Source organism: Ciconia boyciana, chromosome 21 (assembly GCF_034638445.1).
Source record: "Ciconia boyciana chromosome 21, ASM3463844v1, whole genome shotgun sequence".
Lineage (NCBI taxonomy): Eukaryota > Metazoa > Chordata > Aves > Ciconiiformes > Ciconiidae > Ciconia > Ciconia boyciana.
The window spans coordinates 5607432-5623435 of record NC_132954.1 but is presented as its reverse complement, the minus strand read 5'-3'; the positions used below and the strand labels follow the sequence as shown (position 1 = coordinate 5623435).

Sequence of the window (16004 nt, the reverse complement as noted above, 5' to 3'; positions counted from 1 at the left end):
AGAGCTGCTTTTAGGTCTGGAGTTAGTTAAGATGTCATCATCTCTGCCATGTAGGTCTGCGGAGCACTTTTAGTAAAACACAACCAGTGACTCTAACAACTTTTTTAATTAAATGGTTATAGGCAGGTGTCTGGATACTAGTAAATTAAAAAGAAAAAAAAAAACAACCCACCAAACAACCAAAAATCAAAACAAACCAAACACCACCCCTCTCCCCCCTCCCCAAAAAAGTCTCTCTCAAAACAGTGTGCTGTACACAGCAACTTTAAATGCATCCCCAGATATCCAAAGGCAATATACTAGGCTTTAAACTTTGGACTGCCAATTGAGATGCAAAATATTTTAACTGTCAACGTATATGACTCTCTACTTCTTACCTGCTTTTAGAACAACCAGCTAAGCCCTGAGAAGGCTTAGACACACGTGATTGGTCCCATTGATCACGAGACTAGTTACAAGGGTAAAATTCAAGCATACATTGACAGTTTTTCAGAATTAGAAACCAAATCAGCTCTTAGAAATTCTTAAAGTTCTTCAGTGGCAAGGCTTATTTTAATTGTTAGCTGCTGGCTTCTTTTTGGGTTGGAGGGGAATTATGTGAACACGAATTCAATTTTAGAGCCAGTGACTGTGCTACTGATTTTTCAAATTCTGTTTTGTTGTTTGGTTGTTAATAACTAAGGGGTGTGAGCTCTGACCCAAACCAGTGTGTATTACTTAAACAAAAATAGGAAGCTTGCTTTGAAATTGTTTTCTTCTTGTAGTTATTTGTGTTTCTAATACAAGAAAGATATCTTTTGTTGGTAAATAACAGCTATTGGTAGCTCTAACAGCTGTTTCTAGATCACAAAGATTTGAATACCTCAGTCTTTGGAGACTTGGAGGATTCTTCTCTCCTCCTGTATGAAACTGAAAACTAGGATACTCACTAAACTAAAGAAGAGTTAACGCTTCGGGGAGAGGCCCTGATTTTAGAACCTGCTTATCTGAGATACCATCATGCAGATGGATTTCTGGGTAGATTCAAGGACCTTCATGAATCTCCAAGCCCATTCCAGGATCTGTCCAAGTGAAAGCCAGTGCAGTAATAGCACTGTATTATTAAACCAGGTGCTGTATATTTGTTGAGGCAGGAGAGGAAGATTTTCTTTTTCACTTTGGAAAACCAATGTGCGAATGTTGCCAGTTAATGCAGTATCTCCAGACAGATCAGTGGAGTGGTTCAATCAAAAGTGAATTGTCCAAAAATACTAACTGGTACAATAACATTTTCATTTGTACCATCTGAATCTGATGTATGCGAAATTCAGTTACCCCAGCTTTCTCTGAATGTCCATCTCTTACATTTTTTTACTGTTTTAACTCTTCTTTTGTTGTTTACTGAACTTTTAAACATAGCAGATTATGACTTTTTAAAAAGTGCTCCAGTACAAGCAAAATAAGGGTACTTTTTGCCTTTTTTAAAAAAGAAGAAACAGTATCCAATGTTAAGCACATTACTTTGATGAGAAAGAGGAGTGCTAGGGAGTGAAAGAAGGGACTGATATCTGGTGCTCTGCTTCCAAAGGTATTTGGGATCAATAGTTCTATGTGGGAAAAAGATCACGTAAAGTTCTGAATTGTGGGTCTTTTATAGTATTTTACAAAAGATGGCTTTGCAGTGTTCACAGACAATTCAGAGTACAATCCGGGTAGCAGTGCGAACCCAGCAGACCTTTCCAGATTTAAGAACTGGATGTTTTCCGCAGATCAGTAATAGAGAAGTTGCACTAATGTTTTACCGCGAGCTGCCAGATCTGCAAGTGTACCTGTCCTGATGTCGAGATGTCTGTGGGTGTACGTATCGGCATGGAAGAGAGAAAACCAGATTGAACCAAAGTTGAGAATTAATGTGCATCTCCACCTACAGGCAATTTACCCTTTTTAAGGGGTGGGGATCAAATCTTTAAGTGCTTTTTGTAACATTTTTTCTACAGTGGTGCATTACTGAATTTGTCTTTATTGTGTTATATTGTGTATGTACTATATATGTTTATATTGTTGTATGTAGTCTGGTTCTTTTATAGTTAAAGAACAGAAAACATTAAATACTAATCTCCCAGTGAGTATACATTTTTTTCATTTTTGAATGAAAGATGTGGGGCACTGAAGCACTCATCCCTGCTCTTGTCTCCGAGGCTCTAAGGGCCACGTGGTCGTTACCATCCTTGGTGAAAAGGCCTCTCGCTGTGGGAGAAGGAAAGCAGGAGCGCAGGGCAATCAAGGGAGATGAGATGTCCTCAGAGAGCTTGCTAATGATTCGGGAACAATGAATTTAGATCAAGGTCTAAGTCATCAACATAGATGAGCTGTATGCAAATATGCCACAATTTTAGGTGTTAAGGGAAGCTGGGTTGAAGATAAGAATATGCCTCACAAGTATTTAATTTAAGTCTATTGGTACAGAATTAGGAATTTGGGTTCCAAGTATAGATGAAGCTACTGACAAGTTATGCCAAGATGCTTGTGCAGCTGCTGCCTCTGTTAACACTGCCGTCAAATCTTGGACTTTTCCCAAGTTGTAAACTTTGGTTAGAAGGTGGCCTGATGGGTTACTGTTCAGCGTACTGGCAGATGGAAGATTCCTCCCTGTACTCAACGTTTTAGGACAGTGTATTATGATCTCCTTTTCATTTTCAAAAATGAAGCAATCTCTGGGTGACCTGGAGGCTGAACAAGCATTTGTATTTGTACTAGAAGACAAGAAGGATGCAGCTCAGCATCTTCATGAAGATAACAACTACAGAAATCGTGGATGAGTCTACTGGCTTTGTCATGGCGAAAGCTGATGACAGTAAAGGTGATGCCGAGGCAAATGAACTAAAGCCAAATATAAGCTGGCAGTGTATTAGATGAAAACTGTAAACTCATCCTTAATTAATTTCCAGTGCCTTTCTTATTCCCCTATCTCCAGACCATGCCTGTGTAACTTAAAAAGCTCTTTCATTATGACAGGGATATGGTCTTACCTTGCATGCTTTGTATTCCTCAAGGTATTAGGTCCTGTAACACTGAAAAGTTGCCTGACATGGAACAATCAGCAACTCACCTATGAACCACTAAAAATATATATATTTTTATGTCACAAAAAGTTTCTCAAAAGCTTTTAAGCAAACAAAATGTTCTCAGAAAATTACTTTTCCTTTAAGAGGTATAACTATTTTAAAAGCAACAATTTTTGCAAGAGCATGGATTAAAATTCCTGCTGTTCACATTTTCTCATTAAATGCATTTTTAGATCCAGTGTAAAAAAAAAAAAGCAACTAATTAATTCCCCAAGTGTGGTACATTTCTGATCCAGTGGAAAAAAATTGCAGCTTTCTTCAATGGTAGAAAAAGGAAAGAAATTGTGTTGTTTTAGCCCAAGGTTATATGCAGTTTTACTTATATTTTCAAAATTTAAAATAAAACCCTCGGTAAATGCATATTACTTTACTCACACATTTGGGAAAAATCTATTGCAACTCCAAGAAATTAATCTTGTGAATAAATTTCTAAAGTATTTGGAGTAAAGCCCTTGCAACATCTTTAAAAATTCTAATTAAGCTACACTAGATACCACTGCATTGTTTTTTCTACTTTTTAAATTCGATTACCTGTTCCTAGCAGATGGAGAACCCTTGAAGTCCTATTAGTATTGATACAAACTACCAAGCGGAGCACTCTCCAATACACAAGTGAAAGTACCAATTACCTGAGAAGTCGGTTAAGTCAAACAGAGCATATACCTACAAATAGTTCTTTTCAAAAGGAAGTTTTCAGCAGATGAAATAATTTGGGCATGGATCTGAAAAAATATGTAGAATGTTATATAAAAAGAGGTGCTACTTAGTTGAATTGATAGGCAAAATCAAACTTTAGAGGAATGAATTCAAGCAGTATTAAAACCTGATACTGCAAATAAATTTTCTGGTTGATATTAAACAATCTAAGTGATTGTTTAATTGTCTTCTGTATTTCTCAATACCAGAATCGGCAGTTGAAAGTTTATGTTAGGTGGCAATAAACTAAATTCCATTAAATTCCCCAACTCGAGACTTTTGAGTCAAAATCAGTTGCTCTATGGAAGAATACAACAAGCAGTATTTTTACCTGAGTACTCTTCCAGTCTCCTACAATTTGTGACTTGGGGACTTCTGAAGGCACACGACATTTCTGTATGTAGCTCTCAAGGCTCTCTCATGACCATGTCTAGGGTCATGTAACACTGGACCCTGTAACACTGCAGACATTTTGCATCCGCAACAGCCTATGGCAAGCAGTTCCAGTGCCTAACTACGGTGTGCATACAACCACATCCTCTGGTTTGCTGTGCCCCTGCCACCTGCTAGCTCCATTTGCCTTCCTCTTATGCTGGAATAAGCGATGAACAGTCCCTATTGATCCTCTCATGACGTTACATTTATCTCACCTGCTTCATTTTTTTCCTAGTTTGGATCTCTCTCTCTACAGACAGTTGTAGAAAGCTATGCCAGACTTGTATCGTTTCCCTTTTCCCTCTCTGAACCATTGCAGGTTCCTGTACACACTCTTTGAAATGAGTGACCCCAGGGCTGCACACAGTGTTCAACATACAGGTATGCACTATTAATTAATGGCAAGCACTGTGAGAAGCTGGGTACTAGGGTTGTGCTGCGTTACCCTAAAAGGGGAATGATGAGGACAAAGATGCTAATGGTCCTCTGGGCTGACTTTGGAGTCAGTTTTGCTAATACACTCTTCAGACATTGATGTAAAAGCGAGAGAAATTACATCAAATTTGCAGGTGACACTGATCAGAGGATGACTACGAACCGACAACGTGACACAGCTGGGAAAGGCTGGTCCGTTGTAGGTACATCAGATTGAAATGTTTTCAGTTGATAATTAACAACATTGCCCAGTGGACTGAAAAGATTCATGTGAAATACTGTGTAAATTCCAATCGCTTTTGTGTTCAAGAATGACTAATTTAAGCTGGTCAGGTACAGAGCAGAGTCCTATGCAAGCAGAATGGGTCTCATGTAAGATTTTAAAAGCGCAGCCTGCATTTGAAGGGAGACGGAATGTACAAAACTATGGATATTGCTTAAAAAGGGGGAATTAAGCTAGTGAAAAATATTGTTAGAATATAAATGGATATAAATTGAATATGAATAAAATGTGTATGATATACTGGGAGAATGTTTCTAACTATCAGAGGAAAGAATCTTTAGTTGTCTTTGCCATTTCGCTATAGTGGGGAAAGGAACATAAATTGTTTCAAGATGGAATGTCTTAAGTTTATGGAAGGGAAGGCTAAAAAGGACACAAAGGAGATGGCTAAGGCAGAATGGCTCCCATGGGAAAACAAATATTTATGAGAAGTAACTGGGGTGTCAAGAGTTCAGAAAAGACCCTGGTGGCAAGAAGAGGATGGAGAAAGATACCAAACTTCGAGTGAGAGAAGGTGAGGGGTTCAGGTACTAGGATTTCAGACATGTTTTTTTGGAAGATAACAGATATGAAGAGGAAAAAAAAAAAAAAAAAAGATGTTACATCTCCTTTTGAGGAAGCTGCAGGCGCGTTAAAGAAGGATTTGGGTCATCAAGGCCCCTGCTATGCATAAAGGTTTGAGAAGGAAGCATCTAGGGCATCACATCCCCTCCCGGGCAGCATGTGGGTGTGGGAAGAGGCGATCAGGCAGAGGAAGCCGCTGGGCTGCGCCTGCAATCGGTGCGTTGCCCCTTTAATTGTGTCCCCAGCCCTCGGGCGTCTCTGTCCAACGCCCACGTCAGCAAATACCTTTTGTTTCTCTCACGTTCGGGCTTCCAGGGCTCGGGGCTGCGGGACCAGCGCGTCGCCTTCAGCCACCGTGAGCCCCGACGCGGGGCCGGGGACCCCGCATCCACCGCCCGCTCCTCTCGGCTCAGCGGCAGCCGCCCGCAGGACCCAGCCGGTAAGTGGCGGCTCTAGCACGCCGGCAGGCCAGACAGGGCGTTGGGATTTGGGGGCGGAAACGGCCCCGCAGCGAGCCTTGCTGCCAGGGGCAGCGAGGGACGTCCCCGGGCTCCGCAGCCTCCGAGGGCGCCGGCGTCCGTGTGCGACGGCCCGCTGGCAGCTGCCCCTCGGAGCCGATCGTTCCTCGGGCTGCACAGCGTCCTACGCGGGCGCCATTTGCAGCCCCGGGCGCGGCTGTAAGGAGCCAGGCGCGGCAACAAAGGGCTGCGCGGGAGTAGGAGCGGGCGGCGGGTGCGCGGCGAGAGGGGCCGCGCAAGGGGGCGGCTGGGGCGCTGCCAGCGCGGGGAGGCGGCGGGCAGCCGGGGCGGGAGCGGCTCGGGCCACGCCGGGCGCCCGGCACCGGGCGGCGGCAGCGTGGCGGGGAGCTGCCGCGGAGCCGGCGGAGCGGCAGCCGGCGCTCCGCTACCGCGGGCGGCTCCGGGCTGCACGCCCGGCGCGGCCCGGCCCGGCGCGGCGGAGGGGAGCGCGCAGCCGGGCGGAGCGCAGGCGGGCGCGGGCGCTGCGGTCCCCGCGGCGGGAGCGGGGGCGGCCGCCCGCAAAGGCAGGAGGCGCCGCCGCGCTTTGGCGGGCGGGTCCGGCGCCGTCGGGCGTCCCGGGCTCCCCACGGTCGAGCGACCAATTCGGACGGGCGTGCGGGTGAGTGACGGCGGCCTCCGCCAATGCCGGGGGAGGCCGGGCCGGGCGGGCTGCGGCCGGCGGGGCTCTGCCGCCGAGTCCCATTTCTGGTCTCTTCGCGGCGGGGGTTTGAGCCCGGGCCGAGCGGGGCGATGCGGTAACGTCGGCTCAAGGCAGGGACACGGTCCCCAGCCGCAGCTGCTGGAGGGCTCCTCGTCCCGTTGGAGAATGCCTGAAGGCTGTGCGGCTGTCGGCGGGCTGCACACGCCTTCTCCTGCATCCCGAGGAAGGAGATGCTGCTGTCCGAGCTGTAGCACACACGTCTCTGCCAAGTTTGGCTTTTTCATCGCTCCTTTCTTCTTGGAAAAAGAATGCATGGTTGTGGATATTGTAATTTAAATATATTTATAGATTTAAATAAATAAGATTATTTCTAAAGATATCCATAAAATTGGGTCTGACATCTTTGGCTGAGTTGCACAACGCCGAAGTCAAGAGTCTAATTATTTTCTTTATTTTTTAGCACGACGCTTCATTTCATCTTTTCTGGAATGGAGATTTCTTCTCACCAGTTTCACCTCTTGCAGCAACTAAATGAGCAGCGCAGGCAAGACTTGTTCTGTGACTGCAGTATCCTGGTTGAGGGAAAGGTCTTTAAAGCACATCGCAATGTGCTGTTTGCCAGCAGCGGCTATTTCAAAATGCTCCTTTCACAGAGCTCGAAGGAGACGAGTCAGCCGACGACAGCTACTTTCCAGGCATTTTCTCCTGACACATTTACAGTTATTCTAGATTTTGTGTATTCGGGCAAACTGTCTCTCACTGGTCAGAATGTCATTGAAGTCATGTCGGCTGCTAGCTATCTGCAGATGACTGACGTTATCAGTGTGTGTAAAACGTTTATTAAGTCATCGCTGGACATCAGTGAGAAGGAGAAGGATCGCTACTTCAGTCTGTCAGACAAAGATGTAAATTCCAACGGCGTGGACCGATCCTGCTTGTACAGCGCTGGCTGGAGGGCAGAAAGCAGCCCCCCGCATTCGCACTTAAGCCCAGACCAAGGGACATGTATGATGGGTGGAAACGCTTGGAGCAATTTCAGCTACTATCCGGCTTCTCAGAGAAATGCCCAGCAACAGCTGTCCAAACACGAGCAAAGGCAGGATTCCATAAAGAAATCCCGGCACCTGGGCCTGCAGCAACCTTCTGACATTCCTCACTATAAATCAAGCAAACTGGAGGACAGGGCTGCCGAGCCCGCTGGCCATATCGCTCAGTCTGAGGAGCAAGTCCAGATTGAAACAGAAGTTGAATCTCCTCACGTGGGATACCAGTACGGCCAAGGGTCCGATGTGATACCGAGGAGCTTGGCTGTGTCACAGCAGGAGCATGAATCACCCCGTTCTTCCAGTAAATCGAAGTCTTCAAAAGCAGACGAGCAGTATGCAAGCATGCCCTCAATTCTAGGTGTCATGGGAAGCTGGGCTGAAGGTAAGAGTTGGTTTTAACGCTCTCAGTGCACAGTCGTCTCTGAATCATCTGTTCTGGCTGTGCTTTACCGAACGGGTGTACAGTTGCCAAAAATACATCTGTATTGCCCAGAAATGTAAGTTTGGGAAGTTTAACTCTTTATTTTTTAATAATTGTGAATGACTGAAATATCTGGTTTATTAATAGCCTTTCAAAATACATAATCTTTAGTGTCTCTGCTGCTTCATCTTGCAAATTTAAGTCGTGATCTTTTGGGATATTTTTAAGCTCATTTTAATACAGCTAGTGTCCACTCCTTTTCCTTTGTTGCACTCCTGTGTAATTTACAGGAAAACACAAGATATTCCTGTTCGAAAAGACCTACGACAGTTATTTTTTTTTAACAAAAGCAGTTTGCTCTTCTGCATATAAAATGCATTTTCCTAGTGCATTAAATGACTAGACGTGTTCTGACTTAATTTATTTTTTTAATCATGTTATTTTCTAACAGACGATCTGCCCCGGATGAGGTTCAAGTGCCCATTCTGCACTCATGTGGTGAAAAGAAAAGCAGACCTAAAGCGTCACCTTCGCTGTCATACAGGAGAGCGCCCTTACCCTTGTGAGGCATGTGGGAAAAGATTTAGCAGGCTAGATCACCTAAGTAGCCATTTTCGAACAGTATGTATTTTTAGTAACTGCATGATTTGTTTAATGTGTAAATCTGTCTCAGCATAATTAAACACAGTACAAGTGTATCTGGTTGATATATTGACTCCCGTAAAACAAGAGGTAACAGAAAATTAATCTGGGTTTGTTGAAGTTGATTTGAAGCATAATTTGTATGGAAGGGGATGAATTTCTTGGTGAATTGATGGCTCGCAAAGGGACTGCTCTGTGCAAGTCCTGTAATAGAGCTTAAGTGGGCAATTACAGCGCCTGCGATGGTTTCATTTTTAACGTTTGATGACTGTCTCTCAAAATGAGTTAACGCTACCACTTGATGCTACTCCAGCCCTACTTTTTGTCGTCTTAAAACCCACCTCTTTGCGGTTACATTATCAAATTTATTCATTTCAATTTTCCCAGATTCATCAGGCTTGTAAGCCTATCTGCAGAAAGTGTAAACGCCATGTGACTGAGCTAACGGGACAAGTGGTCCAAGAGGGGACACGACGTTACAGACTCTGTAATGAGTGTTTGGCTGAAGCTGGCATAGACAGTATTCGCATTGATTTGGAGGCTGAAGCACCCCTTGAATTTCCGCAAGATGGGGATAAAGATTCCAGGTGGCACTATGGGGAAGACAACAGATCTGATGTGGAGATTGTGGAGGATGGGTCAACCGACTTGGTCATTCAGCAAGTTGATGACAGTGAGGATGAAGCAGATGAAAAGGAAGTAAAACCAAATATTAGGTAGTTGCAACACAAGAATTAGGAATCCTGTGTACGAGGGAGAATGTACTGTCTTGACCATAAGCCCTCCACCAGCCTGTCGTTGCCGTACAGAGACATACTGGTTTCTTTTTGAACAGGTCCAGACTTGCATGTATTTATGGACATGCCATTGAGTCCACTCTGAGTTTCGTTATCAGAATACTCGTACTTTGCTTCATTACAGAGAATCCATCCTTAAATGAAATAACGGATGAACAAGGCAACTGAAGTACTACATGGATAACTTTTTATAGTAGACAATGGGTCACTTCTCAAAACCTCTTTCAAGGGAGTGAGGTCTAAAAACTTTAAAAAAAAAAAAGTCACACAGCACTGTAAATTACCCATTTTTTAAGCTTGTAGAGATGTGGGTTTTATATGTAATATCATCTGGCGATAAAGTATAAATACCCCACACACCAGAATATAAAGAAAACCTCTCTTCAGTATTCAGGAATGAAGATAATCTTCCACGAAATTTCATGAAGTCTTCATATTATGATAAGGAAAAAGGTAGCTAATTAAGAAAAAGCATATAAATATGTTTTAGCACATTCGTCTGGAAAAGCACTTTCTTGTAAAATTTGTTAGAATAAGGAGGATTTTTAGCAGATCATTCATTCAAGACCTATTTCTTTACAAGAAAATAAACACATGAATGCTAGTCCTAGTCAACACATCAGAGATAAAATGATTACAAATATGGATCATTAATTGATGCCAGTAGGTGTCTTATTCATTCTGAAAATTGGGAACTCAGACTGGGCTATGTTTTAATAAGCAGTAGTAAAATACTCGCTTTTTTTTTAAACCTCTCAAAAGTGCCAGACTGACGTGACTGGTAGCCCTGCATCCACAGCATTGCCAACAGCAGTGTCAGCTTCTCCGTGCCAACGTGAAGGAGACAATCCTTACAAGGTTACTTTAGCTGTTGTTTTCTCTCTTTGTCCCCCGTTTTATTTGCCAATAACAGTGGCAGAACGATTTGTACAGTATATATACTATATCGTTAGAAATGGAACTGATGAGATTTTCCATCTGAAACCATTGACTACTCTTGTTTGTATTGACCTGTACTCAGTTTAAACTGATGAGTTTTAAGATGGAGTTGTTATCAATTTATATATTCCCAAAGTCATTTGGTCACCAAGAGAACATACTTTAACCTTTTTCAGTCTGTACTATATGCCAATGAGAACAAGATGTACTGGAAGTTCTAAACATCATATTTGTGTAACTTTACCTACAATTAGACTACAGGAGATGAGTTGACTAATGGTGGAGAAAGTTTACTTCTATAACAAAATAAGCCACTTGGTTTTGTTACTTGGTGAGTTGATCTTCACCAGCACTGTAAGCCAGAGAGGAGCAGAAGTATGCTCCTGGGGTGCTTTTACTCTGCATTTTCTTGGACAGACCTGAGTTTTAATACAGCCTTCATCCTGTGATCATTGAACTCAATGGGTATAGGCTTAGAAAACTTTATTTTTTTTTCTTTTTTACAACTTTGTAAGCATGTTTGGCTGAAACCTGGGATTAATTACAGAACAATCCCATATATATACTATATAATCTCTTTCCCAGGGACAGCTGAAAAGTCACTATTTTATTTTTGTTTGTGTAAAAACTGTATAGCCTTATTAGTATCACCATTACCAGAGAGTGCAGCGTTTTCATTCCAGGCTGCAGACGGCCAGCCTACAGGTCTCTTAAATGACAGCTCGAGCGCTTCCTACCAAGTTCACAGCGTAGGCATTAAGGACCCTTCCCCTCAAATGTGCAGGGCTGTCGAGAAGCAGCCTGCTTGTATGTTCCAAGGAGATGAGAAGTGGTATTTTATTGCTCCTACAAAAACTATCGTCCATTGGCTTAGACTTGGGGAGGGGGGCGGTAGGGGAGAACTTACAGAACTTTCTGATGACCCAAATGAAAACATCTTTTCCAAACAAGACTTACACTTGCCTCAATTTTATGTTACACTTTGGTCAGCAGTCCACAAAATGGACTTGATGTGAAAACAGCTGGTTAATTTCTCGGAGCTTACTACTCCTAAAATGCGTATTATTAAATGGCTAAGAAATATTCTATTACTAAATGGCTAAGAAATATACCTGAGCAACCTTAACTAAATCAAATATAGAACAAAGAAATATATAAAAGAATATGGAATGACTTTGATCAAATTTCAAGAGAAAATGCTTGCTGAAATCAAATTCAGTAGATTTTTCCGTTTCCCTTTACATTAAACAGTATGCGCAATAAATTCCAGGTATCGGTGCCTGCTGTCCCAGAATACAAAGTGGCTGGGATTAGTCTTGTGTGTGTTTGGGAATGGATTAAGGGGAGGGGAAAATAAAGTGTCACTCTAGGCCTGAAATCTTAACTGCCAACTGTAAAGGTGAGACTATTAAGTGTTTCTGTATACTTGGGGGCATTTTTAGAAGCAAAGGGATTTTTGGATCAATACTCAATCTAATTAGATACTATAAATCTAAGAATACCGAGGACCACATGCTTCAGAAAAAGATGTGAAGTGGCTATAATGGGCAAATGGAACCATCCATCCATATGAAGACATTTACTTTTTAAATATAGGCAGATTCATTGTTGATTTGCCTGGCAAACAAGGGTTTTTACTGTTTTTATATGTTATTGTTATTCTCAGTAGCATAACTAGATATCTGTAGTCATTTTTAAAGTATCTTATTAAGCTTGGAGTTTTAGCTCAAGACTGCGATTCCCACAGGTCAATTATGTTTTGTATTTTAAAAAGGTTACCATTTTTACATTTGTTGCCTTAATTTCAGTTGTTGTTCCCTTATTTTTGTATTGCAAGACAAGATAAATGTTAAGTGCCTTATATTTTCTACGTCCTTCATTTTACATAGCCAGTCATATATTTTGCTTGTTTTTCTCTAAATGAAAGTAATCCTATTTGTTTTCTTTTCATCTCCTTGCATTGCCTCTGATGACTGTCTTCTTCATACTCCTGTTAGGATCACATACCACTCATTAGCAGAAGTAACATTTTCGTTCTTTTCAAGTTCTTTCCACCTCTGTGCCCGGCAAGATCATGGAGCAGATCCTCCTGGAAACTATGCTAAGGCACATGGAATATAAGGAGGTGACTGGTGACAGCCAACATGGCTTCACTAAGGGCAAATCGTGCCTGAGAAATTTGGTGGCCTTCTACTATGGGGTTACAGCGTTGGTGGGTAAGGGAAGAGCAACTGACGTCATCTACCTGGACTTGTGCAAAGCATTTGACACTGTCCCACGTGACATCCTTGTCTCTAAATTGGAGAGATGTGGATTTGACGGATGGGCCACTTGGTGGATAAGGAATTGGCTGCATGGTCGCACTCAAGAGTTGTGGTCAATGGCTCGATGTCCAGGTGGAGAACAGTGACAAGCGGCATTCCTCAGTGGTTGGTATTGGGACTGGCGCTGTTTAACATCTTTGTCGGTGACGTGGACAGTGGGATTGAGTGCACCCTCAGCAAGTTTGCCGACAACACCAAGCTGAGTGGTGCGGTCGACACGCTGGAGGGAAGGGATGCCATCCAGAGGGACCTGGACAGGCTTGAGAGGTGGGCCCGTGCGAACCTCATGGAGTTCAACAAGGCCAAGTGCAAAGTCCTGCACTTGGGTCAGGGCAATCCCAAGCACAAATACAGGCTGGGCAGAGAATGTATTGAGAGCAGCCCTGCCGAGAAGGATTTGAGGGTGTTGGTTGATGAGAAGCTCAACATGACCCAGCAATGTGCGCTTGCAGCCCAGAAAGCCAACCGTCTCCTGGGCTGCATCAAAAGAAGCATGACCAGCAGGTCGAGGGAGGTGATTCTGTCCCTTGACTCCACTCTTGTGAGACCCCACCTGGAGTACTGCATCCACTTGTGGGGCCCCCAACATAAGAAGGACATGGACCTGTTGGAGCAAGTCCAGAGGAGGGCCATGAAGATGACCAGAGGGCTGGAGCACCTCTCCTATGAAGACAGGCCTCAGCCTGGGGCTGAGTTGGGGTTGGGGTTGTTCAGCCTGGAGAAGAGAAGGCTCTGGGGAGACCTTGTAGCAGCCTTCCCATACCTGAAGGGGGCCCACAAGAAAGCTGGAGAGGGACTTTTTACAAGGGCATGTAGTGACAGGACAAGGGGTCGTGGCTTTAAACTGAAAGAGGGTAGATTTAGATTAGATATAAGGAATAAATTCTTCACTGTAAGGGTGGTGAAGCACTGGAACAGGTTGCCCAAAGAAACTGGATGCCCCATCCCTGGAAGTGTTCAAGGCCAGGCTGGATGGGGCTTTGAGCAACCCAGTCTAGTGGAAGCTGTCCCTGCCCATGGCTGGGGTTGGAACTAGATAATCTTTAAGGTTCCTTCTAACCCAAACCATTCTGTGATTCTATGAAAGCAAAGACCATATAGGGTCGTTCCCACAGAATTTAATTTACCTGACAATAACTGATTTGAATGTGTTGCTTTTCGAACTTTGCCAAGTCAAAAGTAGGACACCTGATTTTACCTTTAAACGCTAGAGACAGCTGTATAGAACTGTACTGAATTCTGCTAACATTGATCCATTCAGATTGTTTCTGTCCTGTCTCTGTACATCCCGATCACAGTCTGAGAGGTTTAAATTGTGGTGCAGCATTGGAACGGGCTGTTCAGAAAGCAGCCTCAGAGATGGTTGGCTTTAAAACTGTTCAAGACTTGGCTAGACAAAGCCATGGCTGATCTGATCTTGATCTGATCTTGGTGCCGGCCTTCTTCCTGTGGGAGGTGGGACTAGAGACATTCACAGCTCCCCTATGACCCACAGTGCTATGATTCCTCGCAAATTGTTTTTTAAAAATTTTTTTCCCTTGTACTTCTTCCATCTTCTTCATGTTGCTTTGAATGCTCTTAAGTACTACTTCTTAATGCATGTTTTGATTATTCACTGGTTTTCAATACATCATTGTCTTGTCATTTGCTTTTCCATTCCCTGTTTCATCTGACTAACATTGGAGGGATGGCCACTTCAAGAGACATTCCTCTTCTATACCTCTACTTTCTGTGCAATCCCAGTGTCTTTGTCCTTCTCTCTCTCTCTGTCCTTTGTCACTGAAATCCTGCCACTTTTTGCTTGGCTTGTGTTTATCGTTGTGTTCACAAAACCACAATCGAGAGTGAAGACATAGATTTGTCATCCTCTGTTTAGTGTCTCACCTTTAACTATCCTTGTTTTCTGACAACTATCTTGCCATCCTTTCAAAGGCTGAAACACTGAATTAAAAAACATTTCTCTTTCCCCCTTTTCAGGTGTTTCTTACAGAATTCTACCTGCCACATAAACCTATGACTTGTGTGATACTTGATTAGTTTTTCTCCTTCACATCATATCCCATTTTTTGTTTTCCATTAAATTATCTAAACTTCTGTATTTACTACCCCAAAAAATGAGACTTGTCCTTATCTTAAAGGTTCAACTGTTTTTTTTGGGGTTTTTTTTAATTAATTTAATTTAAACAAAACAACCTCAGAATGAATCTCCCTTTTCAACCTTTTGGTATACATTCTATTCCAGTTCTAAAGAACTGAGATGAAAAAAAAAAAGCAAAAATACTGATTTAGTGTGAGCTTTGAAAATATCTGTAAGCCCACAGATCTCTAGCGGAGGACTGATACTGACTGCTACATGTATCATTCTGCCTTTACTCCTGGCTCTTCAGAAGAAATACTCCATCCTCCAGGATTTTGGCATCCCTCTCAATTTTTCAATGATAACTTAGAAAAAAAAAATCTGTCGGATATAAAATTATGGAATATATTACATTTCTTCCCTGAAGCATCTGGTCGCTGTCAGAGGTTATCCCATTACCTAGCCATGCCAATGTCTACCTTTCTTATATTTTGGTCTTAGTCTGCAGAAATACTTGGCTTTGAACTTCAGATAAGCCTACACAGGGGCTAATAGCACTATCTTCAGCCCCATTTTTTATTTAAATGGACCTTGATTTAGCTGAAAAATGCCTGACCTACCATCTGGCTGCAGCTGAGTCAATTGACTGTGCCCAGATCCCAGGATCCCCCTCTGACAATCATTAGCATCTGTCAGCATAACAACAATGCTATATGGTTGAATGTCTATCTAAAACCTTAACTGCTGAGGGCTAGCAGAGTCGAGATTTGCGTTGAGGATTACAGCTAAATAAACTTGTTTAGTTGAATTCATCCTAAAAAAAGGCTTTTTAAAATTATATTTTAATCGAAGCCTTGAGGCTAAAGATAGCAGCAGTCAGACTGGAATAAGCACATGCCTTGAGGGTTTATTTAACGAGTTTACAAATTCATATGGAACTACTTCAGTGGACTGCTGAGGCCAGTATGTATGTGATCTGGTCAAGCTGGCACTGGGGACTTCTAACCATTTGCAGGGTAGAGAAATGTAAATTATAATCCAAAAAGAGTCCAGATAGTTAGT

The 16004-nt window shown here is 42.9% G+C and overlaps 1 protein-coding gene across 2 annotated transcripts; it reads left to right on the top strand.

Annotated features, from left to right (window-relative positions):
- Positions 1 to 5708: 5708 nt before the first annotated feature.
- Positions 5709 to 12491, top strand: LOC140662112 (zinc finger and BTB domain-containing protein 8A-like). Of its 2 annotated transcripts, none has more exons than XM_072885181.1 (4): positions 5709 to 5956; positions 7157 to 8124; positions 8615 to 8784; positions 9193 to 12491. In XM_072885181.1, exons 2-4 carry the CDS (start codon positions 7185 to 7187, stop codon positions 9523 to 9525), a joined length of 1443 nt encoding a protein of 480 aa, XP_072741282.1. In that variant the 5' UTR covers positions 5709 to 5956; positions 7157 to 7184; the 3' UTR covers positions 9526 to 12491. The 2 variants fall into 2 exon arrangements, with proteins under 2 accessions (XP_072741282.1, XP_072741284.1); XM_072885183.1 differs by lacking the exon at positions 5709 to 5956 and adding an exon at positions 6751 to 7011.
- The last annotated feature ends 3513 nt before the right edge of the window (positions 12492 to 16004 follow it).